This window comes from Rhodotorula paludigena (assembly GCF_050403205.1).
Source record: "Rhodotorula paludigena JCM10292 DNA, Rt_paludigena_JCM10292v1_ctg28, whole genome shotgun sequence".
NCBI lineage: Eukaryota > Fungi > Basidiomycota > Microbotryomycetes > Sporidiobolales > Sporidiobolaceae > Rhodotorula > Rhodotorula paludigena.
In genome coordinates, this window is record NW_027481430.1 from 79,163 (window position 1) to 105,144 (window position 25,982).

Here is a 25,982-nt window from a genome sequence, read left to right on the forward strand (position 1 = left end):
TGATCCATCAGGGGACCAGCCGAAGCATTATGCAAGGAGTACCGTGACGGGCCTCAAGCAAGCGAAACGAGGCACAGAGACTGGCCGAGTAGCAGAAGGAGAGGCGCTCGACAAGCATGAGCACCCGAGCACGGAGTGTACCGTTACGTGCTACAGCTGAAGTAGCAGGTCCGGTTCTGGCGAGAGTAGGCTACGCCACCGCGATGCGAGGGTGGGCAGCCTGAGCAGGGACGAGGGGACGGCGGACGCGGCGAGCAGCGCGTGGAAGCGGATGCGCTGCTCGAGTGGCGAGCCGTGGAATGTGCTCGCACGTGCCACTCGTCGCTGCTCGCGCGCGGGCGAGCGGAAGCGAGAGAGACGGAAGCGGACGAGAGCGCGCGAGCTCGAGGCGCCGCGAAGGGGCGGCGGAGGCGACGGCGGCTCCTCTTTCCCCTCGCCTTGCCCGTCCGTCGCAGGTGCGCCCAGCCCGTGCAACTGCCCAGAGCGTACTCGTAGCTGACTGCCCCGCCCGCCTGCCCGCCGCCCGCCCCCCGTCGATCCGCTGCCGCCACCCCTCGCTCCCTCAAACCTCGCATCCCTCGCCTGCGCCACCGCCTCGCCCCCCGTGCACACTCGCGACTCCAGCCACGATGGTCAGTCTCGCGTTGCTCCCATTCGCGCACGACTAGCGCTCCCCGCGAGGGCGTGACGACGCCAGGTGGCGGCATCCTCCCGTCACGCGAGGGGAAGCTCGCGGCAGCGCCCCGCCGTCGCGCCTTGACGCAGCGCTGGGAGGGGCGCACAGGGGCGTAGAACTGCACACGGAGGATTTGGAGCACTGCGGGCGCACGCAGGTCGCGCAGGGGGAGGTGCTGCCCGTCCGCGCCACCCGGCCTCACCAGCACGATCCACTCGTCTCTGAATCGACACGGCTGACCTCGTCTCGCTTCGTCATGCGCACAGTCTCTCGCCGTCGACCTCCTCAACCCGTCTGCTGAGAAGACCGCCAAGACCCACAAGCTCAAGAGGCTTGTGCAGTGCGTCTTCCCTCCTGCAACCGCACCTCCACCCTTCGTACACGCTAGACTCACGCTGCCTTGCCCCTGCGCGCTACAGGTCGCCCAACTCGTACTTCATGGACGTCAAGGTGCGTCCTCTCCCGCTCGACCTCGCACTCGCATTCATCGGTCTCGGTGCTGACCCTCGACCTCCCGCAGTGCCCGGGCTGCTTCAACATCACGACCGTCTTCTCGCACGCTCAGACCGTTGTCCTCTGCGGCTCGTGCTCGACGGTCCTCTGCCAGCCGACCGGTGGCCGTGCTCGCCTCACCGAGGGTGCGTCCTTACCCTCCCGCTCCCTCCCATCCTGACGACGCCGAACTGACTCGGACTCGTGCGCGCATGCAGGCTGCTCGTTCCGCCGGAAGCAGTAAACTCCGCTGTCTTTCTCTGGCGACAGGAATGTAGCAGTTTACCCGGTGATCATCCAACGCGGCGCGCATCTTAACCACCCTCTCGCGACCCCGCTTGTCTGCTGTCCTCGTCGAGTGGCAGGCGCGGCTGCGCTCGCTCGATGCGCCATGGAGAGACGGCGTGCGGACAAGCTGCGCGCGACGCGAATGTCTGCACATGCTTGCCGAAAGTGGGGAAGTGGCTCGAGAGGAGCGGAATCCAGGAAGGCGAGACGGTGCTTCGTTGCACGACTACGGAAGCGAAAAGAAGGGAGCGAGAGATGCACTGGATGTGGGGAACGCGGCACGTGAAAGTGCGACTCCAGCTTCGAGAGGACATGTGCCAGTCTGCCGAGCGTGCGCGAGGCCCGCCAGTCCATACGCGCGGGACGCGCACTCGTGGCCCTGCTGACACAGTGAAGCAGTGGAAGCACTGCCGACCCGCAGCACACGACAGAGGGAAGAGACTCCCGCTCGAGAGGCAAGCTCCTGGCAGGCAGTCAAGCGGCACCTCGCACTGCACCCTTCAAGCGAGAGCGAGACCGCGAGCGCGCCTTGCGCCACGTCCGAGAAGAAGAGAAGAGACCACGAGATGCACAGGACCCGCCAGATGCCGTACAGTATCTCCATCCATGCGTCCATCCGTACAGTCCGACCAAGAACGCTCGAACCAATCCGCCCAGCGCGGGCGCCCTTTTGTTCATGCGCGCGGAAACGTCCCGCACATCGTCGAGGCAAGCGCGATCTCCCTCCGAGGCCTCGCGGGGCGCGATGCGCCGCCTTCGCTCAGTCCCTCCTGCCCTTCTTCCTGCCGCCCCTCGAACCGCCGCCTCCCGACCCGGACCCAGAAGCAGCAACAGAGCCCGACTGGCCCTTGACGACCTCGCGGAAGATGCCGTCGATGCTCTTGAACTGGAGATGGCTCGGCACGATCCGGATCACGTCGCCGACCTGCCTCTCCATCTCTTCGCGCGCGATGCCCGCGCGCTGCGCCGTCGTCATCGACAGCCGGAACATGGCCAGCACCGCGAGCGACACCTGCGTCTGCTGGTCGGCGAACGGCGCATCGAGCGACGCGGCGAGCGCACCGACCGCCGGCGCCTGCGTGTACCCGGCCGAGGCAGTGTACTGCGACGGACCGGCACGGTCGCCGCGGGTCAAGCGAAGAAGAATCTCGACGACTGCGTAGAGGCGTGCACGTCAATCACCGCTGGAACAGACGAGCATCCGGCGGACGCACCGTTGTCGAGATCGGACATGTGTGTCTTGACAAACTCCCTGCGCTCGTCGAGCGTGCCGGCGTTCGAGCTCGACGCCCACGAGTCGAGCACGTGCTGAATCGTAGGGGGCTGTGCGCGCGAACAGCAAGCGTGAGCCAATGTGTCGGGTGCAGGAGCAGGCCCGCTTCCACGGCAGGAGCAACCACGCACAGGGTCTGGATCGACGATCTTGATCTTGCTCCTCCACTCGCTCAACTTGCTTGCATCCTTGGGACTGGCACCCGCCGCGATCCCGAGGCTGACGATCCAGTTGTCGACCTCGCCCGTCTTGACCCACCGCGCCTCGGTGAGCGGGTTCTGCCGGTCGAGCCGCGCAGAAACGGTGATCGTCTCGTGCGAGAATGCATGCGGGGCGGACGCCTCGCCGTCGGCGGAGGATGCGAGGAGCCGGTGCAGCGGAGGGAGGAGCGGGTCGAGCGAGGACGGCTCGTCCGACGACTCGGCCTTGTCGGCGTCCCACGCGTGAGCTAGAGCGCCACGGTCTATGACAATGTAGTCGTCGGCTTCGACGTCGAGCGACTCGACCTGGTGCGGTACGACAGGTCAGTGCGAGCGCAGCAGACTCGTGAAGCGGAGGGAGCGCACAAGAACACCCTTGCAGACACGGAAGTCGTCCTCGACTTGGTGCTCGCCTTCACCCATGAGCGCCGGCGTGCACCGCACGGTGAGCTCGACGCGACCCTCGCTGCGGAAGACGTTGACCGAGTCGATGATGTCGGCATCGAGGACGATGCGGCGCGTGTTGCGCGCGTAGGAGATCGAGATGCGGTCTGCCGCGGGCTCAGGAGGAAGGAGGACGGTGCCGGCGACCGAAGGCGCGACAGAGGACTCGCGCGGCGGCTGCGCGACTGGGGTGCCGTGCTGGTCCTCCGTGTCGGCAGCGGCGGAATCGACGCCGTTCGCGTCTTTGCCGAGGGCTTGTTCGGGCTCGCCGCCCTCCTTGCCGTCGGCTGCTGGAGTCGGGACCTCCGACGCGGGCTGCGGGACCGCGACGGCGTCGTCCTGCTGCGCCTCGGCCGCCGCCTCAGCCTGGACAGGCTCGCCGTCAGCCGGTTCACCGTCAGCCGGTTCACCGTCGACGGGCTCGCCGTCGACGTCGTCGACTTCAACAGCGCTGCCCTTGACCTCGGGCTCAGGTTGCGGAAGCGTCGAAGAAGACGGCTCCGACTCGTCCGCCGCCGCCTCGCGCTCCACCTCCTCCTCGATCTTGCCCATGACCTCGGCAGCGGGAGGAGCCTGACCCTGCGCAGCCTCGCTAGCAGCGAAGCGCTCGGCGGGAGTGGGGACAGGCTCGTTAAGCCCACCGTTGACGGGCGCGCCCTCCTCGTTCGACGAGGCAGGCGGGTGCGGCTGTGGCGGGACCGAGCCGGCCTTGCTCGAGGGCGCGATCGAACTCGCCTTGACGCTACTGCTGCGGCCCAGCGGAGCATCGCCGGGCACAGTGTAGCTCGAGACGCTCGTGACTGGCGAGGCAAAGTAGATCCGAAGGCGCGAATTCTCGCGTGAAGAGGGTGGCGGAGGTGGCGCAGTGCGCGCGGCGATGGGAGAGCTGGGCGGCTCAGCCTTGACCGCCGGGTCGACCGGACCGTCGACTTCGTCCGTCTGCTCGAGAGGCGCACCGTCAACGTCGTCATCGTCCACCTCGGCGTTGGCCTCCGACTCGAGCTTGACCTCGACTTGCGGCTGGTGCTCTGCAGTCTGAGACTCGACGGCTTGCTCTGGCTCGACCGCGTCGCCCTGCTCCTGCTCGCTTTGCACAGTCGGCTGCAACGCCTCGAGCGAGACCTCATCCCCGTCGTGCTCGGGCTGCGCCTCGCCAACACGGACCTTCTTCGCCTTGCTGGCGTGGTCCGGATGCTCGCTCGCCGCGGCGGAGACGGCTGCATCGTTGGCGTTCGGACCCTGCTGCGTGGAGGGTTCGTCGTCATCCTCGTCCCGACGGTGCTTGCCCGATGCGACCGTTGCAAGTACAGTCGGGTCGCTCGGTACGGCAAGCTCGGGCTCCGCTGCAGCCAAAGGAGGAATCTGGTCGATCGACATGTTGCCCGTCTCGTCGCCCACGGCGTCGTCATGCTCTTCCTCCTTGACGGCAGCGGTCGGGTCGGAAAGAAGGTCGGCGGCAGAAGCTGTACGACGCGACTACGTAAGCAGATGCAGGGCGATTATGAGAAAGAGAATTGCGCACATCGCTCGCGCTCGCTCTCCTCTTTGTCCTTGACCTGGCGGTCCAGCTCCTCGGCTGCACGGCGCATCTCCTGCTCAATCCTCTCGGCCTTCCACTCCCACTCGAGCTCGGCGATGCCGAGCGCCTCGATGCGGAAGTCGGTGAAGGTCCGCTTCGCACCGCCGCCTTCCTCGCGGTCGCGGTCCGCCGCCTCCCGGTCGCGCTTGCTCGGCGCAGGCGACGACGCCACGGCGGCGCCCGACCCCCACTTGCGCTCGCGCCGGGACGGCTGCTGATTCGCGCTGATGCCGGCGTTACCCGCGTGCATGCCGTTGACCCCGCCGCGCGCGTTGGCAGCGTTCTTCGGCCCGCGAGGCGCGGACGGCGCGCCGCCCATCGAGCGAGGGCCGCTCGGTCCGCTCGGCGGGCCGTACTTGCCCGACCCTGGCAGGCCAGACATGGCGCGCGGACCACCGGGCGACGGGCCGGGCCCGCCGCCTCCGCCACGAGGACCGCCCGAGCGACGGTCGTCCATCGGGCCGCGGGACTGGTTGCCTCGAGGGCCCATCGGCGCACCGCGAGGGCCCATCGGACCCGGCCCGCCGTACCCTCCACCGCCTCCCATCATGCCATCGTTGCCATACCCTCCGCCTCGCGGTCCGGGCCCGCCTCGCATCCCACCGCCGCCACCTCCAGGCCCGCGCGAGTCCATCATGCCCCTCGGCGGCGGTCCGCCGCGCATCGGCGAGCCGTAGTCCCCTCCTCCGCCTCCGTACATGTCCCCACCGCCGCGCATCGAGCCCGGCGGAGGCGGACCTCGTCCGCCTCCCATGGGCGGCGGCGGGCCGGTACGGCTCTGCCTGCCACCGACAGGCGGGAGGATCGAAGGCGGCATGGGTGCGCCCGGCGGCGCGCCGTACCCTGGAGCGGACGGCGGCGGGCCAGGCGGGAGCGGCGGCTGCGACTGCGGCGGTGGAGGCGGGGGCTGGTCGTAGCGCGTGCGCTTGTAGGGCGGTGCGCCGAGCGGAGAGCCGGACGGAGGAGGCGCGCCGTACGGGTTCGAGGCGGGAGGAGCAGACTGGCCGTACGGGTTGGGCGCCGCGGGGGCAGCGCTGTACGGCGAGGCGGACCCGCCGGCAGCGGCGGTCGCCTGCTGGGCATAGGCCGCGTAGTAGGCCGCGTACTGCTGAGCTGCGGCGGCTGCTGCGGCAGCGTGCGGGTCGGAAGAAGCGGGAGCAGCGCCGTAAGGAGTCGCGGCGGCGGCGGCGGGTGCTGCGGCCTGCGACGCGGTCATCTCGCACAGAGGTCAGCAATCCTCTCATAAGAATGCAGAGACGCGGGAACTCCTGCACGACGTACCTGAGAACCGCCGTAGCCGTAGCCGGGATACTGAGGGTGCGACGCCATGACCTGCTGCTGCTGCTGTTGTTGCGGATCCTGCGCGGCTCCGTATGCGCCGTAGCCGTACCCTGGCGCACTGGCGTAGGGAGCTGCGCCGCTTGGAGGAGGGGGCGGCGGACCCGGGGGCAGAGGAGGGGCGGCGCTGGCGGGCTGCGCGTACGCGGCTTGGTAGGGCGAGGTCTGGGGCAGCGTGGGCGGCGGATTGGACGAGTTGTACGAGCGCTTCATCCTGCCCGTCGCTCGGGGCGCACAGCGGGCGACAGAGTCGCGCTGTCGTTGGTCAAGTCGAGGCGAGCTCTGGCGTCGTGTGCTGAATGTGCGGGAGGACGACGCGTCTCAGAGAGCTTGGAGTGATTCTCTCAGCCTCTAGAAAAGCCTGCGGTCGCGTACGAGCGGAACGAGGCGCGAAGAACGAGGACAAGCTGCTGGCCCCCTGTCATCGCTCCTCGTCTCTCCCTCTGCTCACGTCTCTCTGCGGCGCTCGAAAGCGGGTGTTGCGAGTGCAAGAAGCAGCTCAGTCACTCGCAAGGTGCTGTGAATGGAATGCAAAGCCGTCCCTGCTTCCGACTGCGGGCCTTTCTGGGCATCGTCACGCCGAACCGTCCGCTGCTGGCCCGGTCGCTTGCTTCGCTCTTGCCAGCCTCTGCCTGCCTCGGACGAGCTGCCCAGGCTGTGTAGAGGAATGCTCAGCCGGCCAGGATCCGCTGGGCTGCGGCGTGTAGCTCTCTCGACCTCGATCTCTCGCTCGACGACGCACGCGACTCGTCTCTCGCGCTTTGGGGCACAGTCGGCGAACGCAGACCAGCTGCAAGCGTACACGCCGATCCAGGATCGCAGCCGTCGAGCACTCGTAACACACGCTTGCTCGGTCTCGCTCGCACGACCCTCGTCGGCCTTCACCTCCTCACGACCATCCCGTCTTCCGCACTTCCCTCTGCTTCCTTTCCGTCGTGCCTACCAGCACTCATCGCCACACGCACCAGCGTCTCGGGCGCGGAGGGAGAAGGAGTCGCAGGACCCCATCGTCTCGTCTGGCTCGACCGACTCGGACGCTGCCGATGCTGGCCACGGCGGCATCGCCTACACGCGGCACGAACTCCTCGCCGACTGGCACTCGTACGCCCGCAAAGTCAGCCCGCTCGACGTGCGCTGGCACGGGAAAGACCAGATCGACGCAAACTGTACGTCTGTCTCCTTACTTTCTGCGCGGGTGGCACGAACGGGCCGGCAAATATGTCAGTCGCTGACAACCGAACCTTTCTGTTCCAGACATGATCATTCGACCAGATGGCTCGATCGAGGATCCAGACGAGAAGCTCGATAAGCAGGCGATAATCGAGCAATTTGGCTTGCTTGTGCGTGTATCAGCTTCTCTGTCGTCTGCTAGCGACACACGAGCTTAGACGACGAGTTCTGACCGGTCTCCCGTAACAAGCCTCGTGATCTCCGCTCTCTCGACGCCCACATTCTCGACGTCCGCCCGGCGCTCATCGTCTGCCAGCGGTCCCTCATCATCTGCACGCCTGTCATCCGCGCCATCATAGCGCCTGATCAGTGCGTCTGCCGGCGTCCTTCTCGAGCTCGCAAGAACGCTGGGACCAAAGAAGAAGCCTGAGCTGACCTTCGTTTGCGCTTGATGCACGGAACAGACTCGTCCTCATCGGCACCGACCGCGACAACCCAATCTGCAACGACGAGCAGAGCGTCGAGATGGCCGAGGCGCTGCAAAAAGTCATGGCCTACCTCGAGCTGACGGGATCTGCGACGGGACGGAGCAATACGCCGCCGTTCGAGCTGCGCGCGCTCGAGGCCGTCCTCCTCCTCACCGTGCGCGGGATCAAGAACGTTGTGACCGAGCTGCAGGAGCGCGTGTACCGGACTATCCCGGCGCTCCGGTTCGGCGTAAGCCCCGCCGAGCTGAGGGACTTGCTCGAGTGCAAGCGCACGGTCGAGGACTGCTTGCAGAGCGGGAGGGCGATGCAGAGCGCTCTGTCAACCGTGCTGGGCGAAGGTGCGTTTCCCTCCTAGTGCGTTCTGCGGCTCCTCTCCTGACGGACTAGCTGCGTGCAGATGAGGACATGGCCAACATGTACCTGACGGACAAGGCGAAAGGCAATGCGCGAGACATTTCGGACCACACGCAAGCCGAACTCCTGCTCGAGTACTGCGCGTCTCGCCAGCTCTTCCGCTATATAACCTAAAGACGGCTGACGAGCAACATGAACTGTACAGACGAGCGCAGGCTGGACGAGACGTCCGAGTCGTGCGAACGCCTCTCGACTCTCCTTTCAGAGGTCGACTCGAACATCTCGCTTGTGCTCGCAAGCACGAGGGTCCGGCTGCAGAACCTGGAGCTGCAGGTGCGCCCCTGACTCACGCGCTCGTGGCGGCGGTGACTGCAGGTTGACCTGGATCTGGCGCGCAGACTGCCATCGGGACGCTCTCGCTCGGCGCTGGCGCCACGGTAGCGGGCTTCTTTGGTGCGTCCTCGCTTTGTGCGACCTGACGGGTCATGGTAGCAGCAGCGACTCAGGGAGACTGACCGCTCTGATCGAATTCACAGGCATGAACCTGACGAGCGGTCTCGAAGAGCACCCGTCCGCCTTCTACTGGACCGTCGGCCTCGTCTCCTCGATGATGGTCGGCGTGACGGCCATCTCGTGGGTGCGCCTGATCCGCGCGCGGCGGTCGCAGCTCTTCCTCCGCTCGATCCGCCCGAAGCGCGACGGGCCCGAGTCGCTCGGGAGCCGCTGGAGCGCCGGCCCGGTCGGAGAGACGCCGAGCGCGCAGGGCGGTAAGAAGGACGTGCGCGATGTCGACGTGCACAAGGATGTCGAGAAGGCGACGGGCCAGGCGGATGGCGGCGTGCAGACGCCGAAGAGCGTTGTGGAGGGCACGGGCCAAGGAAAGGGGAAGAAGGCGGTCGCTGCGGGCGAGAAGGAGGCCGCGATGCACGAGAAGGACGGCAGCACCCTGTAGCACTCGTTCATGATTCGCACGATAGATTCGACTTCCGCGTGAATCGAGCGGTCTCGTCTCGGCGGACCGGTGGCTGACCTTCCTTCGGGTGGTAGCTCTGAGCTTGGCATGTGAGCGTACATGCCATTATTGCTTACACGGGAGGGGCGGAAGAAGGGTCCGGCCGAAACTCCCGTGCGGGCCGGGTGCCGACGAGGCGAAGTTGCCGGAGCTCGCGCTTCTTCTCCTTCTCACAATCCGCTGCAGCAAGATGGTGCCCTTGCCAGCAGAGCTCGAGCAACAAGCAGCTGTGCCTACCGGTCCGCTCCTCCCGCTGCTCCCGCCCAAGCCTATCTCGCGCCGTCTACCCTCGATCACTCCGCACCCGGCATCTGCCTCGCCCATTCGTCCCGGCTGGGTCTGCGAAACCGTCGCGTTTCCAGCTGCGTTCCCGCGCTCGTACAAGGGCAGCACCAAGCGTCCAGACGAGCCGAAGCACAACCCGGCGGCTGCTCCTGGTGGGGGACGCGCCGACCCGAAGGAGGCACTCGCACGGCTCATTGAGCCGCAGATCAAGGCGCTCCAGCAGCCCGTGAGCGTCGATGACGCCGCCGAACTCGACAGGCAGGAGCAGCTCGTGACGGTCGCGAACCGCTACCGCCCGGCTCGCCGGCGAGAGGGCGCAGAGACGGGCTTGACGCTTGTATTCTCGCATGCAAATGGGTTTTATCGAGGTGTGTTCGTAGTCTGAGCGCTCCATCGTCCGATGCTGACGCCGCCACCCCTGCAGAGGTTTGGGAGCCGACACTCGCCGTTCTGCTCGAGCGACTCGAAGCGAATGGACGGTCCTTGCCGGTCGACGAAGTGTGGGCGCTCGACTGCGTCAACCAGGGCGACGCAGGTCTGCTGAATGACGACGTGCTCGGCGACGCCTGTGCGTTCCCCGTCCTTCCGTCTGGGTGTTCACCGCTCACATCATCCCGCGATGCAGTCAACTGGGCCGACCATGGACGGGACCTCCTCAACTTTATCATCTCCTTCAGCGACTCGCCCTCGCTCGCTTCGTCCCCGTCGCCCTCATCTCTGCTGCGACCGGCCGACGTCCCGGCCGTTCTCACAAAGCTGGACAACGTCCCGCTTCTTCCGCCCGGTCCTTCTCTGCCGTCCGCCCGCACCTACCGCGGCCGCCTCTTCGTCGGCATTGGACACTCGCTTGGCGGAGGCGCCACTGCCTATGCCGCCTCCGCAAATCCTTCCCTGTTCTCGTCGCTCATCTTCGTCGATCCCGTTCTGCCGAAACCCGATATCGATACCCGCGGCATGGGCGGGCTGACGACGGGTGCGCTTATGCGCCGCGAGACGTGGAAGACGCGAGAGGAGGCGCGCGACAGCTTCCTCAAGAAGCCGTTCTTCCAGGCATGGGACCGTCGCGTGCTGGATGGCTACGTCGAGCACGGCTTGAAGGACGTCAACGGCGGCGTGGCGCTCAAAGTAACGGCCAAGAATGAGGCGGTGCGCATGATTCGTTCCTGACTGCAGCATCTGAGAGCTGACGTGCTGGGTACAACAGCTCACTTTCATGGATCCGATGGCTGTCGCATCCCGCCGTGCTTGCTCTAGGCTTGCGCTCATCCCGCCGACGCTTCCGACGCACTTTGTCCTCGCCGACGACGGTCGCTCGGTGCTCGACGACGAGAACATCGAGTACATGATTGGACAGGTGCCGCACGCCTCGTCGTCGCGGGTCAAGGGGTCGGGCCACCTCGTCGTGCACGAGAAGCCAGACGATGCGGCGCAACACCTGGTCGAGTTCCTGGAGAAGACATACTCCAAGTCTGTGAGGGCCAAGCTGTAGAAGTGATTTATCGAATGCGTGTTGTTGCCTCCTGTCGCGGCTCACCCGCTGCAGAGTGACATCGCCCCGATGAACCTTGATTTCTCCCTCTGCCGGCGAGCGACCTCTCGATGAGCTTCTCGGCGTGGCCTGGGTACCGTGCAGGCCACTGCTGGACCAGCGAGCCCGCACCAGCCTCGTTCGTGGACCCCTCAACGTCGTCGCCTTCGAATCGGCTTCTGTGGACTCGTCCTCTCGGAATCCTCGAGGCCAAGTTCGAGCGAGCGACGCAGCAGCACGGCCAGAGCGACACCTTCGTCCGTCTCTCGCTCGACCTCGACGTTGCAGATGGCGAGGATGCGGCCCTTGTCCGGGAGTCGCTCCTCTGCCGGCTACTGCTAGCCTGGGCGGCTCTGCGCGCCAAGCACCCACTGCTCGCTGCTTTCGTGCGTGACGCACCGGCGGGCACGTCCGAAGGAATCCCGCACGTCAAGCCGCGGGAGTTTTGCTATCTTCCGCCCGCAACGAACGACGAGGCGCTGCAGCGCGCGAGCGAGACCTTCCTCGTGTACTCAGTTGAGGACGCGGGCTCGCTTGACGCTGTGATGGACGAGGCGCAGCAGGAGCGGATCCTGAATGGGCCTAGGTGCCTGCTCAGCCAGGACAGCTGTCTCGCTCGACTGGTTCTTCTGCCATGCAAGGAAGACACGAAGAAGCTTGGCTTCTTCCTTGTCATCTCGCACATCGTAAGCTCCCTGCCTCGCAACCATGGTGGCCTGCAGCCGCTAACACGCGCCCCGCAGGTCTCGGACGGTCTGTCGGTTTTCAGACTCGTCAACGAGCTCTTCGCACTCGCATCTTCGCCTGAATCACCCTCACCACCAGCATCTGCATCGTTCACGCCCCTTGTCGCTTTCCTGTCTGGCGAGAGAACACCACCCGCACCTGTCTCGTTGTCCGCCGGGACCGCATCTGCTTGGCGCATCCGCCTCGACGATGCCGACGTCCCTACCCGATTGCCACTCCCAAGCGAAGAACACTACCCGCCACTTCCACTGCCACGGTCCGCACATCTCTGCGAGCCATCCGCGCCGACAGAAACCCCCGCCTCGACCTCGTCCGCTCCTGCACCCGGCGCACCTGCCCTGACTCTCGCTCGGCAAAGATGGCTGTGGGCCATTTCGCGGGTCATCATCCTTCGCCGGCAAGACCGATTCGCTCGCACGCTCTTCGTCCCCCGAGCGGCCTACCCCGACCTGCCACCGCAGCCGCGGAATCGCTGGCCTCGCATGCGGTTCGACCGCGAGACATCGCAGAAGCTGCTGCGCTTCTGCAAGGCGCACAGAGTCTCTCCAAGTGTGTACTTAGACTGTATCAGACCCATGTGCACCACTGACCGCGCTCCGCACAGGCATGCTCCTCTATTCCCTCATTTCGCTCGCCGTCTCGCGCGTCTTTGCCCGAGCGCACCCTGCCGAACCGTATCATCCGATCGTCCTCGGCTTTCCCTTCTCCGCCCGGCCATACCTGCAGCGCGAGGAGTCGTCGGCCTCGACAACGAGTTCATCATGCAGCGACCCCGCCTCCGACATGGCAATCCGCATCACATTTGGGTGCATCGCTCTGCCAAACCTACCGCTCGACCCGCTCAACAAAGAGCAGAGCCCGCACATCCGCGCAGCAGCACTCCGCGGCGCGCGGCTTGCCAAGGCCCAGTTCGTGCGACGACTAGCCCCGGATCCCCTCAGTCGCACCCTGTTCCTCGTCAACGCATACGCTCTCATCCTCGACAAGCTACTGTGCGTTATGCGAGTCTCTCACGTTCCGCGAAAGCTGACCACATGTGCCCGGCAGGAAAAACACGGGACACAATCCCATCCCTTACAATGACCCGCGAACAGCCGTGAATGCGAGCAGTGCGCCCCCTTCCCTCCCATAAGCTTTGTGCCCGTCTAAGCACATCTTGCACAGTGATCGGCGACATAGACCGCATCCTCCCGACCACCTTTACTCTCCCGCCCCTCTCTCCTTCCTCTTCTTCTTCCTCGGCCTCGCCACCGACTCTCCGGCTGCACGACCTGCTCATCGGCACGCGCCTGCACCGCGGCGAGGGCATGCTGCTCGAAGCGTTCACGTGGGACGGGCTCGTCACGGTGTGCTTCGGCGTCGACGACGAGGTGATGGACCCGCGCGTCGTGGACGAGCTGATGGAGGGGGTCAGGGCGCTAGGTGAGGTGGTCGCGCAGGGCTACGAAGACGCGTAGAAGCCATCAGGGAGGCTTAGAAGAACGACAGAAAATCACTGGATCAGGTTGGATGACCCAGGACGAGCAGAAGAGACTCGACGTCTTTTGCCCTTGCCGTGTGAACGTGTCAGCTAGAGGTGGGAAGTGCCGTGCGTTGTCCCGCGGAAGCGAGCCGGATCGTGGTCGACGTTCGGCGACGAGGCGGAGAGACGCGGCGGCGACGTGGCTGCTGGCCCCTGCTCGCACAACTCGCGCTTTGCTCTGGACCAGGCCACAAGCAGGAAGCGCGTGTTCTTCCTCGCCTCGCTTCCGTGCGTCTCGTCTCGCAACTCGCTCTCGAGGGAGCGGAGCAAGGCTCTACCCGACTTCTGACGGCCCCGGCCTTCGCTCTCCGTCTCTCGCGCGCTGCAGATGAGCGGACCGGGTCCAGGCTATCAAAGAGGACCGTACGACCCGCCCGCGACCGCGCACAGGCCCTACGGCGGCGCACCCGCCCCTGCCGACGACGGCGCGTCGTCGTCCTTCTACTCGCCGCAGCAGAGCCAGCAGGGCTTCTACGGACAGCCGCACGAGCACCAGCACACCCTCAGCACCGTCTCGGAGAAGGACGAGCCGGCGCCGTCGCCCGAGATGAGCCGGAACGAGCACCAGCCGTGGGGCGACCCTCAGCAGCAGCAGCAGTACGGCGGATACTACGACCAGCATCAGTACGACCAGCAGCAGTACGATCAGCAGTACGACTACGCGCAGCAGCAGGCGCAGGACTACGGCCAAGGCGTCTACGGCCAACAGCAGCAGTACGACCAGTCGGGCGACTCGGCACAGCAGCAGCAGCCGTTCGAGATCCCGCACTACCCTGGCTGGGTGTACAACCCCGCGACAAACTCGTACGACCCTGACCCCAGCTACCAGGCCGACGGCGCGGCTGCAGGCGGCAACGAGCAGGAGGCGTACGGCGCGCAGAACGGCGCTGCGGGCGAACAACAGGCGCAGGGCGAGTATGGCTACTCGTACGGCGACCCGCAGGCGCAGCAGCAGGACCAGGGCGCGTACGGAGCGTATGGGAACGGCTACGAGCAGCAAGGCGGTCACGAGCAGCAGCAGCATCAGCAGCAGTACGGCGGCGATGCGCATCAGACGGGCGGCTACGACACGAGCGACCCGTACGCCGACGACGGCTTCGACTCGTACACTCATCAGCACCAGCAGCAGGGCTTTGACCCATACGCCGCCGACCAGCCGACGCCGCAGGCTGAGGCCGTCGACCCCTACTCGGCGGACTCGAACCCGTACGCCGACGAGGCACAGCAGGCCGACCCGTTCTCGCAGCAGCAGGACACGGCGGATCCGTATGGTGCGGCGAGCAACGACCCGTTCGGCCAGTCGAGCAACGATCCATTCGGCCAATCCAGCAATGACCCGTACTCGACGCCTGCGAACGACCCGTACGCCTCGGAGCCGCAGCAGCAGGCTCCTTCGCCTGCGCCCCAGCCGCAGCAGCAAGAACAGCAGTACGACCCATATGCGCCGACCAATGCGCGTGCTGCCGCTCCCCCACACGCCGCTGCGGCTCCTCCCGCTCGTAATGCGTACTCGCCACCGCCTGCTCAGCAGCAGTACACGTCGTTCTCCGCCGCGTTTGATCAACCCTCTGACGGGCAGTACGACCCGTACGCGCCGCGTGGCCAGCAACAGAAGCAGCAGCGCGCGGCAGCCCAGCCGACTCAGCCGCAGCAGCAGGCGTACGACCCTTACGCGCCATCTCAGCCTGCTCCTTCGACGACGTCTCAGCAGCGGCCGCAGCAGCAGCAGCAGCACGAACAGCAGCAGCAAGCGGCATACGACCCTTACGCTTCGCAGCGTTCTCCGCCCATGCAGCAGCAACCTTTTGCTGCCTCGAGCACTAAGCCGCCGTCTGAGCGCAGCGCAGCGTCGCCGCCTCCGCAGCGCACAGCGCTCTCTCCCCCTCCGCGTTCGTCGTCCGCCGCGAGCAACGCGAGCGCCCGGCAAGCGGCTGCCGCGCCGCCGCCTCGCGCGACTCCTGCCGCCGCACCGCCGAAGCGCGACGCGCCCGCGCCGATCCAGGCTACTCCTGCGCGTGCTGGCGACGCTGCGCCGATCCCTTCGCCGCGGCAAACGGTTCCGTCGCAGATGGCCTCGCCGCGCGCAGAAGCCGCCGCTGCGCTCGCTTCGCCGCCGCCTCAGCATCGCCCGCTGCCGGCTCAAGCAGCGAAGCAGGCTCCCTCTGCGCAGCAGCAGCAGCAGCAACCGCCGAAGCAGGCACCGCTGCAGCGAGCAGCGCCCGGCTCCGCATTCGACATTCCGCCACCTCGCAACCCGCCTGCAGCCCGCGCCCCGCCTCGAGGTGCGCCGGCTACCGCGTCACAGTCGTCAGCGGTGAAGGCGCCGCCCCCGCAGCAGCCGCCTCAGCAGCAGACGAAGGCTCAGCAACCGCCCACCGCTGCGGCGACCGCGCCGGCGCCGTTCGCGCCGCCGCACGCTGCTCCCGCTCGCGAGGCCTTCTCGGCGCCGTCTCAGCCGGTCCTTCCGCCGTCACAGCGCAAGCCGCCCCCCTCTTCCTCCGGTCTCCGCCCGCCTGTGCAGCGCGCGCCGCACCAGCGCGGTGCCTCGGCGTTCGGCAGTGATTCGCCGTACGGTGCGCTCCCGACCGGCCCGCCCACTTCGTCCTACGAGCCGCCGCAGACGGTCGAGCAGATCAAGGAGGAAGAGGAGGAGGAGGAGATCCCGCCTGCGCAGCAGGAGCCCGAGAAGCCCGAGGACTTCGTGCCGAGCTGGATGCAGGCGACGGCGGCGCCACCCGCTCGCGGTCCATTCTGTGCGTTCTTCCTGCACGTCTCATTCTGCTGACTTCCCTGACTGACTGCTGGGCTTGCGCACAGTCCCGAAGAGCGAGTCTGAAGAGCCCGCTCCGCCACCTTCCGCACCAGCACCCGCACCTGCGCCGACGACGGCTGGTCGCGCTCCCCCGCCCCCGCGTGGCGCACAGCAGGGTCCGCCTCCCGCTCGCCGTCCTCCCGCCGACTTGGCCGACAGTATGCAGAAGATGTCGCTGAACGAGCAGGCGCCACCGCCGCCGCCGCCGCAGCAGCGCCAGCAGCAGCCTCCTCCTCCCCGTGGCCCAGGTGCCGGTGGTCCTCCTCCTCGTCAGGGTCCGCAGGGCGGGGCTGCTCCGCCTCCGCGTGCGGGACCAGGCGCGCCTCCGACGCGAGGAGCCGGCCCGCCTCCGCCGGCGCAGGCGAAGCAGCAGCAGCCGCCGAAGCAGCAGCAGCAACCTGGAGGTCCTGCTCCGCCCGCTCGCGGACCGCCTCCGCAGGGGCAGTCGCAGGCTCGCCCACCCGTCCAGCAGAAAACGTTGCAGCAGACGCAGCAGCAGCAGCGCGGTCCCGCTCCGCCGCAGGCGCGGGCACCGCCGCCTAAGCTTCAGCAGGCGCAGCAGCAGTTCATGTCGCCTGAGAGGGCTCAGGTCCCGCAGCTCCAGTTCGAGGCGCCGAGTCCCGAAGTGCGAGGGCCACGCCAGGACCGCTTCGACTACGCCGGCGGTCGCAGCTCGCCCATGCCGATGGCGGGGATCGAGGAGACGCCCGAGCCATCCGAGCAGGACGACTACTTCGGCGCTTCGGGCGCGTCCGAGGCACCGACGACGCAGACGGGCGAGAGCAGCCAGTACGGTGCGGACGACTCGATCGTGTATCACGGCACCGAGGACGAGCGCGCGACGGGCCAGACGACGCCGAGCTCGCAGTACGGCGGCGACTGGAAGGCCGACAGCGAGAACACGCAGGGCTACGACTACATCTCGCCGCAGCACCAGCAGCAGGCGGCGCACCCTCAGCCGTACGACCCGTACGCGCCTGCCGGCTTGACCCCGCGCGACCCCTACGCGCCGAATCAGCCGGGGCTGCAGGACCCGTACAAGCCACGCGGCGACGTCCCTTCGCGCGCGTCTACGTTCACGCCGCCGGCCGGTGCTCGTGGTTCTACGACCTACGTAGCTTCGCCGCGAAAGCCGCTCCAGCCGCCCTCTACGGGTCAGCCCATGGCCCGCGCGAACTCGTACGATGCGCCCAGAAGTCGCACGCCGACGAACGACTCGTACGCGCCGTACTCGCAGCCGCAACAGCAGCAGGTCCCGTACAACCCGTACGCTGCGCCCGTTTCCCGCCCTACTTCCGCAATGAACGGCGGCGAGCCGGCCGACCTGGGTCTCGAGCGCCGCACCGCTCCCGTTGTCAGCTTCGGCTTTGGCGGCCGCCTCGTCGTTGTTTTCCCGAACGGCGGGAGGCCGTCATACGGCATGGACAGCTCAAACCCGTATGGCGTGGCTGCACCAGGAGCGCAGCCCTCCTCGCCCACGACGGTGCACATCCGCAAGCTCGCCGATCTCGTTCCTTCGCAAGGCCCGAGCGGCGCGACTTCCTTCCCAGGCCCTATTTTCCTCGACGGCGGCAAGGCCAACTCGGGCAAGAAGCGCAAGGAGGCGACTGCTTGGCTCACGCAGCGCATCAGCGAGCTGGAGCAGGAGGCCGTGTACGCGCGCGGTGCGGCGCCGCCAGGCTTCGGGGGCGACGAAGCGGCCGAGCGGAGGCGAAAGATCGAGACCAGGCTCTTGCTCGTCAAGCTGGTGCACGTCATGATTGAGCACGAGGGCAAGCTCGTTGGCTCGTACGTTCGATTCGTTTACTGCCCGCCGCTAACGAGGCTGCTGACGCTTTACTTGTCCGCAGACCGGACGTCGACGATGCTGTCCGCGCTCTTTTCGCGCCTACTCCGATTGTCGACGAGAACGGCCTCCTACCGACTGCCGACCAACTTGCCAGCAGCGCAGCAAAGGCGCCGTCGACTAACACGGCGCCTTTCGTGCAATACGGCGTCAGCGGCGCCAACCTCGACGAGATGCAGACGTACCTCCTGCGCGGCGAGCGACGCGAAGCCGTACGATACGCCCTCGACCACAAGATGTGGGCGCACGCCTTTATCATCGCGAGCTGCGTCGACACCGACTGCTGGAAGGATGTCACGATTGAGTTCCTCCGCTCCGAGCTCACGCCCTCGCCTGAATCGGCCGCGCCGGGTGCTGAGGGCCGCGAGGCTTTGCGAGTCGCGTACGGCATGTTCGCTGGGCTCGGTGCCGAGTCGAGTACGTTGCGCTCCCTTATAGCCGTTCCTATTGTTAGACTGACCTCCCCTCACCCGCAGTGCACCAGTTCTTCCCGCCTCGCTCGCTCGGCCCGAACGCTTCCGGTCTCCTGCCGGCCGCGCCTATCGGCAACGGCGCATCGACGCCTCTGTCGCGCTCGAACACCGAGGTGGCCGTCCCGATGTCGGAGGCGACGCTCGAAAAATGGCAGGAGACCGTCGGAATGATCATTGCGAATCGTACGGCGGGCGACTCGGCTGCGCTCACTTCGCTTGGTGATGCTCTCGCTGCGAACGGTTGGACAGACGCAGCGCACATCTGGTCCGCGCCTTTTTCTCTCTGCCGTCAAAGCGTGAGCTGACTTCCTTGCCTTGCAGCTACCTCCTCTCGCCGCAGACGTCGCTCGCGATGGGCTTTGGTCTGCCAGGCTCGCGTATCACGCTCGTTGGCTCGACTCCGCAGGTCAACTCGACAAATCTCGAAATCGAGAGCATTCAGCTCACCGAGCTGGTCGAGTTCGCCCTCTCGCTCGTTCCGACCGTCAAGGGTCACGAGCCGTTTGTCGGCTTCCCGCATCTCCAGGCGTTCCGCCTTTACCACGCCGCTGTCCTCGCCGACGCGGGACAGATTGCTCAAGCGCACAAGTGAGCTCTCCATGCTTGCTCCATTCATCCGCCAAGCGAGTCTGACCGCGCATGCATCCAAAGGTACACGGAAGCGATCGTCAACACGCTCAAGCTCGCGACCAAGCCTTCGCCGTTCTATCACCCTCGTCTCGTCGCGCAGATCAAGGCGCTCGCCGAACGTGTCGGCGCTTCCGGTGCGGTCAAGGAGGGCGGATCTTGGATCTCGCGCAAGGTCCCGCGTCCGACCGTCAACTCGCTCTGGTCGACCTTCGAAGGCGGTTTTAACAAATTCGTCTCGGGCGACGACGAGCCGTCCGCCGAGCAGCTCGCGGCGAAGGCCGAAGTTGCCAAGGCCGCCAATGGCCAGTCCGTCGGCGCCTTCTCGCACTTCAGCTCGATCTCGCCCGGCTCGACCTCGGGTACGCTCTCGCGTGCTCAATCCTCGACCGATCTCGTCAGCGCGAATCTCCTGCACGTCAACCCGCCTGCTCGTCCCGCGTCTGCGACTGGTCCGACCTCGCCCCTCGCGACTGCCCCGCCCATCCAGCAGCACCAATCACCTGGACCGCCGCCCGTCAAGCGTGCTCCGTTCAAGACGCACCACGCTCGGTCATCGTCGCTCGGCGCTTTCGCCGGCTACGACTACAACCCGACCGCGCCGCCTCCCTGGCAGTCCTACACGCCGCCGACTCTGAACCGTACTGGCAGCGACAAGCCGGAAGCGGCAAGAATTGCCGAAGGCTTGACGGCATCGCCGAGGGCGGCTCGCGACGACGCTTCCGCGCCGGCGCGCCGCCCTCAGTTCGGGCCCGTCGACGAGCAGATGCAGGAGGACGAGGAGGGCTTCATCTCGCCCATGGCCCATCTGACGCCGTCGGTCTCGCCCGCTCCGGCTGCTATGCGCCAGATGTCGCTCCAGCAGCAGACACACCGTCGGATGACGACGGCCGAGGAGCTTGCTGACCTCGGCATCGGCAACAGCAAGTCGAAGAAGCCCGCGTTCGATACTCTCGACGAGGAGCTCGAGGCCGAGGAAGGCGGAGCACCGATGCCTGAGCGAAAGGAGGCAGCGCCTGAAGCTGGCTCGAGTGCGGACGCTGTCAAGCCGAGTCTTGCGCCTGGCTCAGCCGCTCCCGGCGATCCGCCCAGTGCGCTAACTCCTTTCCACGTCTCTTGGCTCGCCTAGCTGACCCGTACCCCATGAACAGCCATTAAGCCGTCGAAGAGTTGGCTCGGTGGCTGGTTCAAGCGCGAGGCGAGCCCGGCGCAGCAGCAGGGCCCAGGTCCCGTGCGCGCGAAGCTCGGCGACGACAAGAGCTTCTACTACGACGAGAAGCTCAAGCGCTGGGTCAACAAGAACGGCCCGAACGAAGAGGCACCGGCTGCCGTGGTCCCGCCACCGCGCGCCGCGACGGCCTCGCCGTCGAAGGGTTTGCGCAACGGCTCGCCCCGCTTCGGCGGCGATACACCTCCAGTCCCGCCCATGCCGCCACGCTCGGCGACTATGGGAGCGCCGCCGCCCCTCAGTCGCTCGGCGACGTCGGCCGACCTGCGCGGCGACTCACGCCCGCCATCAGCAGCTGGCCTCCCGACGCGCCCACCCTCTGCGACGGGTTCGATGCCGCCGCGCTCTGCAGGCGGAACGCCGGTGGAGGGTGGCTCTGGCCGTGCTGGTGCACGCAAGAAGCCCAAGTGAGTTCGCAGTGCAAAGTAGCTCGATCCCCATGCTGATCATGATCGTCATCACAGGTATGTCGTTGTGGCCCCGTAGAGAAAAAGGCTTCCTTCCTTTCACCTGTCTCATCCTCGCACCGTTCACTCGTAGTTTCCGCCTCTGTTCACCTTGCGCCGTTTCGCCCATGGAAAAGCATTTTCGTTCCCGCTGCTATCAGGGTCAAAAAGAAATGGCAGTATGCAGCGTATCAGCTCAGAAGCGGACAAGTCGGCGCAGAGTTACGTGCAGGGCTTAGGCAGCGAGAAGAGGGAAAGCGCGGAAAGGTCGTGGGTGATGATACAGCAGGTCGACCGTCAAAAGCGCCTTCTCCTTCTCATGCATACTCGCCATGGCCATTCGGAGCGCTTCCACCGCGGTGCGCTGCGCGACGTCGTACTTCCGCAGGGTACCTCCGATGACGACTTCGACGTGCAGTGCGAGATCCGCAGCTCGATCAGGTCGCTTGAGGAGCTCGACGACCTTGTTGGCGAGCGTCCAGAAGGACCAGAAGCGCGAATCGTTCTGACTGGCAGGCGTATCGCCGCTGCGGAAAATGCGCAAGTACGAGAGGTTGGTGAGATTGGGGAGGAGCTCGCATGCCGCGTCGTTGAACGACGCTGGCGCCGCTGTCGAGAGTCGTTCGAGCAGATGGCCGTTGCGAACTGCGTCCAGCGTCCAAGAAATTGTCCCGACGCTATTGCACGAGAATGAGCGAAGGGTTGGGAGGTGAGGAGACAAGAGCTGTTGGCACCGGATGATGTCGAAAGGCGAAAGGGGGCGACCTGGAGTGTCGATGATGTGCAGATGACGGAGTCTCGGCGCGGCACCTTGCTCCAGGAAGTGATCGGCCGCGCTGCGGTGGTAATAGCGGCCAGAGACCCCCAGTTGAAGGGCGATGACTTTCAGCGGCGGAACGCGTTTGAGATCGATTGCATTGTGCAAGCGAAGTGTCTTGAGGTTGTCTCCGCCCGCCTTAACTCTGCTAACGACAGCCTGTATCAGCATCTTGTTCTTCGCGCCGAAGAATTGAGGGACGTCCAGCTCCACTACGCCGAACAAGACATCGCCTTCGCAGCACTCGAGAACCATCTCGGTAAAGGTGCACCGCCGCACTTGGTGCCACAGGGAGAAGGGAGGGCCGGTTGTGCTCTTTCCGGGTCGAGCGTAGTGCACAAACAGCGTCACTTCGGGCTCGACGACGTCCACCAGCCAATCCGGCACAATGACAGGTGTCGCGGCGTGGGTCTCGATCTGCAGCAAGACGTTGCGAACTTTGTATGGCGGAGGCGAAGTCGGCAGCGAGCTCGACCCCGAGCGAGCGTTGAAGCGCAGGACGACGGTGTCCGCCAGAGACGAGCAGATCTCGTTCCACTGTCCGCAGACGAGTCGTAGGCGTGCTAGTATCGCACACTGCTTCTCCGCCGCCGCACGCGAGGCTGTGATGTCGCGAACCTCGTGCGCCGGGACCTTTGGCGGCGAGGGGACGAGGCGAGACAGGATCTCGAGCAGGAGCTCGTGCGGCAAGCGGTGGATGTAGCAAGGCGGCCCGGAGTGCACTGCGCTATCGTCGCTAGGCACCGCCATGCTGGCGTGCATCGACGACAGCGTCCAACGGGGCAAGCGTGCGTTCGCGCTGATGATGCAATTTGCGCGCTTCCGCACGCGCTGATCTCTCCCAAAGCTAGCAGTAGCTCAACGACGATGCAAAGGCTCTGGTGAGAATGTGAGTAGAACGAGCGACGGGGAGGGGAAAGTAGCGCAAGAACGATCCAAGCCTCGAAATCCGCCGAGCGCTCACATCCACCCCTTCTTCCGCTTGCCCTCCTCGACCGCTGCCTGCGGCTGTCGCGTCTCGTAGCTCGAGTAGAACGAGCCCTCCGACGCCGGCGTCGAGATGAGGTGAGCGACGCTGCCCTGGCTGAGCGCCGGGCTCGTACTGTGCTGCCGCACGGGAGCGTAGTCGTCCGTCAGGTCGCCGACGAGCACAGTGTCAATAGTGCTACCAGGACTCCGGTAGGCCTGGCTGCCGAGCGTCTCCATCGGGTACTCCTCCTGCGGCGTACGAGCCTGCTTGTCGGTAATGCTCGAGGGCGTGGACGAGGTGGCGGGGAGAGGCGTGTGCGCAATGCCGTCTTTGGCGGAGGACGCGGGTGCGGCAGGCGCTTCGCGGCGGATGCGGATCAGGAAGAGGATCGAGAGCGGGAGGCCGAGAACCGAGAAGAGCCAGAGCGGCAAGAGCGAGGCGACTTCGCTATAGATCCGGTCGTAGACAACGCGGCGACCCGAGATGGCGACGAAGGCGAAAAGAACGTTGATGGCACTGCGAAGGGGAAGGGTAAGCACACATCACACGACAAAGAACGGAACGGTGGAGCAGCTCACGTTTCGCAAGCTACGATGGCCCAGGTGATCTTGAGCAGGCCACGGAAGCCTCGCTCAAGCATCTCAACTTGCTGACGCGCCTCCTCTGAAACGTGCATGCGTCCGCTTAGGTCGTGCATGGTGCGGCGAAGTTCTCGCAGGTGAAGCACGGCGACGAGGACGAGGATCATTTCGTTGATGACCGAGTAGATGAAGTAAGCCCAGAAACACCAGCGGAAAAAGCTGTGAGGACCAAGTCTATCAGTGCATTCGCTCCAAGAGGCGGGCTTTGCGGATACGTACTCGCCAAAGCCCCGCAAGTTCGACGCAAAATCGGTCAACAGGGAGCGATCAACCCGACTGTAAAAGTCTGATTCGGTGAACACGCCCGAGCTGCGCGAGTGGGTGGGATCAGCAAAAAGAGGACCGGACGAAGGCAGCGAGATGGGCCATACAAAGCCGCTTCAGCGCTAGCCAGAGCATCATCGATGGTGTCAAAGTAGCCAAGTGCCCTCGAGTACCGTTTGTGGGCTTGCCACGCCAGCACACCGATCGCGACCGCTTGAGCGGCGGGTAGGAGGAGGGCGGCGAAGTTGACGAACCAAGCCTTGGCCAGGAAGGTGCGGGCGGGACGACCGGATGACTCGAGGTACAGCAGATCTGTGTCATTGGGCGGTCAGTTGCTTAGGATACGCAGGCGCCAAGCACTCTCACTATGTCAGTATGTAGTCGACTTACGAGAGACGACGAGCGACCAGGTCGCGCACCAGAAAGCCAGCACGCCGGGGAACCACACGGTCATTCGCCAAAGGTCACTCGTTGGTACCCAACGCCCGGATGCGTAGAACGCCGTTTGCCAGATGTAGCCCTGCAGGAGTGCGAAGAAGACGATGGCCAATGTCGTCCACAGCGACGAGTAATGCGGCACGATGAACGTGCCGGCCTTGCCACGGTGAATGCGGACGAGCCAGAGTGTTCCTTGCCGCCATTTTGCGGCCATGCAGGTGCAGAGGACGATCGTGACCCTGCGAGTCGACGGATCAGCAGCTCCTCCCCTCATGCGAATGCGAGCGGTTCGCGCACAGAGCAATCAAGGCCGAGCAGGTAAAGAGCTGCGCCTTGAAGAAGTGCTCGAGGTTCGGCCGGACCTGCACGCGCAGGGCCTGCCGGATAAGCGGCCAAGGGTTCGCACCCTTCGGAAGCGTCGATACGATTCCAGTCTGTCGAAGCGGCGTCGAGCGATGAGCGGTGTGAGCATCACAAAAGGCGAAAGGTGTACGCACAACGATAGCGTCGACTGTGGCGGACATGCTGGGATGGCCGTGGAGGCGACAGAGGACGAGGCGATGTAAGAGTTTCGCTCTTTGCAACGTGCGTAGGCCGGCGGGACGAGCGCGACCCTATCGACCACCACCAGAAGGAGCAGCGCAGCAGGAAGACATTCAGCAGCCGGGAATGGCGAGGCCAGCGTGGGCGGTCACCGACTGGCGGACAGGAGACGGCCGGCTTCCGAGGACACGCCCGGAGACTCCGCCAACGAGGACGGTCCGAGCACCGACGAGGCAGGCGAAAGTCGCTCAACGCACGTTGACATCGCGCCGCGCCGTCGAGCACGATTCAGCGACGTAAGCAACGGGGAAGGTCCCGGCCGAGAAACCAGCCCCTGCCCGTTTGCAAAGCTATTGGGCGGTGTTTGCTCCACCAGCCGTGCGGTCTGTGCACGGAGTGCGTAATACAGGAAGCACAGAGCGACCAGCATGAGAGTCGAGAATCCTGCCGCCCGTCGACGAGTTTCGCACCGCATGCGTGGCACACGCAAGCGAGCGCGATTCCGGCGTCGCACACAACCGCTGGTTGGGAACGCTAGCGCCAACCATGCAATCACGGCCAAGACGCGGCGCGCGTTGCCATGCTTCATCGTCGCAGGGACCGAAAGGGGAAGAGCCAGCCACCTCGACTCGGGAAACACAGCGGACGACCTTCGTGGCCCATCCGCGTGGTAAATGTGTTGCAACTTGCTAAGTTAGCTGCGTACCGCCGCGATCGAGGGGTTTCCGAAGGCATGTAAATTGACGATATGCGAGTCGCCGAGACTCGATCGTCCGTCCGCCTCAGGCATCAGGCGCATTTGCTGGGTGAACCTACGGCACAGATGCAAGATGAAGAGGCCATTGCAAGCGTTCGGGCAGAAGGACGCGGTCGGGGGAGCGAAGCGAAGGAGAGCATCCGTTGCGTCAGGCGCGAAGCTTCAGAGACTCTGAGAGGCGCCTGCTGCTGCACAGTCCGCTGCTTGGACGCAACTCGGACGGGCTGAAACGGGGGCTCCCCTTGACAGCGCGGCCGCGAGCGAGGGCGAGGCAAAAGGACGAGCCTCACGACAGCGTGCGCACGAGGGATCGTGGCATCTCGCGACGAGGCGGAAGCCAACAAGCCGGGTCAGGCAGGCTGGACGTGTGCGCCTGAATCCTGAAAGCGGGAGCTGCAGGACGAGATCGAGGCACCCGGGGAAGTCGAGACCACGCGATTGACCTTCCCAATCGAGCCCGGCGCTCTGCTCAAGGAGTTTGTGCCTGCTCTCGTCGCTCGAGTGCGCAGCCACCGCGCCCGCTCGTCCGTCGACGGTGCGCTCCATCCCCTGCTCCGCCCCTGCTCCCGTCGCTCCGCAGCACCGCACCCGGTCGCGCGGCCCGTGTGCGACGCCCCGAAGCGAGCTGCAGCGCCGCCTCCGCGCCGGACACCAGGCGGTCCCCTTCGCTCGCTTGCAACCTCCGCGTCCCCTCCTCGCCTCGCGCCGCCGTCGCTGCCCCAGC

The 25,982-nt window shown here is 65.8% G+C and overlaps 8 protein-coding genes across 8 annotated transcripts; 5 read left to right on the forward strand and 3 right to left on the reverse strand.

The window, feature by feature from the left end:
- Positions 1-629: 629 nt before the first annotated feature.
- On the forward strand, positions 630-1,412 carry JCM10292_006263 (40S ribosomal protein S27; the record flags this gene model as incomplete). The annotated part of the gene is made up of 5 exons (XM_076649804.1): positions 630-632; positions 943-1,016; positions 1,096-1,126; positions 1,197-1,314; positions 1,387-1,412. The coding sequence occupies 5 exons, from the start codon at positions 630-632 to the stop codon at positions 1,410-1,412; spliced, it is 252 nt and encodes an 83-aa protein (XP_076504619.1).
- Positions 1,413-2,216: 804 nt separating this feature from the next.
- On the reverse strand, positions 2,217-6,503 carry JCM10292_006264 (uncharacterized protein; the record flags this gene model as incomplete). The annotated part of the gene is made up of 6 exons (XM_076649805.1): positions 2,217-2,611; positions 2,671-2,779; positions 2,861-3,235; positions 3,296-4,836; positions 4,896-6,153; positions 6,234-6,503. The coding sequence occupies 6 exons, from the start codon at positions 6,501-6,503 to the stop codon at positions 2,217-2,219; spliced, it is 3,948 nt and encodes a 1,315-aa protein (XP_076504620.1).
- A 454-nt stretch (positions 6,504-6,957) lies between these two features.
- On the forward strand, positions 6,958-9,254 carry JCM10292_006265 (CorA family magnesium transporter; the record flags this gene model as incomplete). The annotated part of the gene is made up of 8 exons (XM_076649806.1): positions 6,958-7,456; positions 7,545-7,630; positions 7,711-7,829; positions 7,925-8,286; positions 8,346-8,441; positions 8,508-8,635; positions 8,701-8,755; positions 8,839-9,254. 8 exons carry the CDS (start codon positions 6,958-6,960, stop codon positions 9,252-9,254), a joined length of 1,761 nt encoding a protein of 586 aa, XP_076504621.1.
- Positions 9,255-9,504: 250 nt separating this feature from the next.
- On the forward strand, positions 9,505-11,088 carry LPX1 (triglyceride lipase; the record flags this gene model as incomplete). Its single annotated transcript, XM_076649807.1, has 4 exons — positions 9,505-9,967; positions 10,024-10,167; positions 10,225-10,745; positions 10,804-11,088. 4 exons carry the CDS (start codon positions 9,505-9,507, stop codon positions 11,086-11,088), a joined length of 1,413 nt encoding a protein of 470 aa, XP_076504622.1.
- Positions 11,089-11,198: 110 nt separating this feature from the next.
- Positions 11,199-13,331, forward strand: JCM10292_006267 (uncharacterized protein; the record flags this gene model as incomplete). Its single annotated transcript, XM_076649808.1, has 5 exons — positions 11,199-11,813; positions 11,871-12,423; positions 12,479-12,866; positions 12,922-12,983; positions 13,039-13,331. 5 exons carry the CDS (start codon positions 11,199-11,201, stop codon positions 13,329-13,331), a joined length of 1,911 nt encoding a protein of 636 aa, XP_076504623.1.
- Positions 13,332-13,724: 393 nt separating this feature from the next.
- On the forward strand, positions 13,725-20,868 carry JCM10292_006268 (uncharacterized protein; the record flags this gene model as incomplete). Its single annotated transcript, XM_076649809.1, has 8 exons — positions 13,725-16,149; positions 16,214-17,996; positions 18,059-18,471; positions 18,531-18,792; positions 18,849-19,115; positions 19,179-20,245; positions 20,306-20,789; positions 20,847-20,868. 8 exons carry the CDS (start codon positions 13,725-13,727, stop codon positions 20,866-20,868), a joined length of 6,723 nt encoding a protein of 2,240 aa, XP_076504624.1.
- Positions 20,869-21,063: 195 nt separating this feature from the next.
- JCM10292_006269 (F-box protein) lies at positions 21,064-22,395 on the reverse strand (the record flags this gene model as incomplete). Its single annotated transcript, XM_076649810.1, has 2 exons — positions 21,064-21,473; positions 21,639-22,395. The coding sequence occupies 2 exons, from the start codon at positions 22,393-22,395 to the stop codon at positions 21,064-21,066; spliced, it is 1,167 nt and encodes a 388-aa protein (XP_076504625.1).
- Positions 22,396-22,605: 210 nt separating this feature from the next.
- On the reverse strand, positions 22,606-24,482 carry JCM10292_006270 (uncharacterized protein; the record flags this gene model as incomplete). The annotated part of the gene is made up of 7 exons (XM_076649811.1): positions 22,606-23,131; positions 23,194-23,415; positions 23,476-23,565; positions 23,628-23,832; positions 23,911-24,197; positions 24,256-24,392; positions 24,456-24,482. The coding sequence occupies 7 exons, from the start codon at positions 24,480-24,482 to the stop codon at positions 22,606-22,608; spliced, it is 1,494 nt and encodes a 497-aa protein (XP_076504626.1).
- Positions 24,483-25,982: the final 1,500 nt, after the last annotated feature.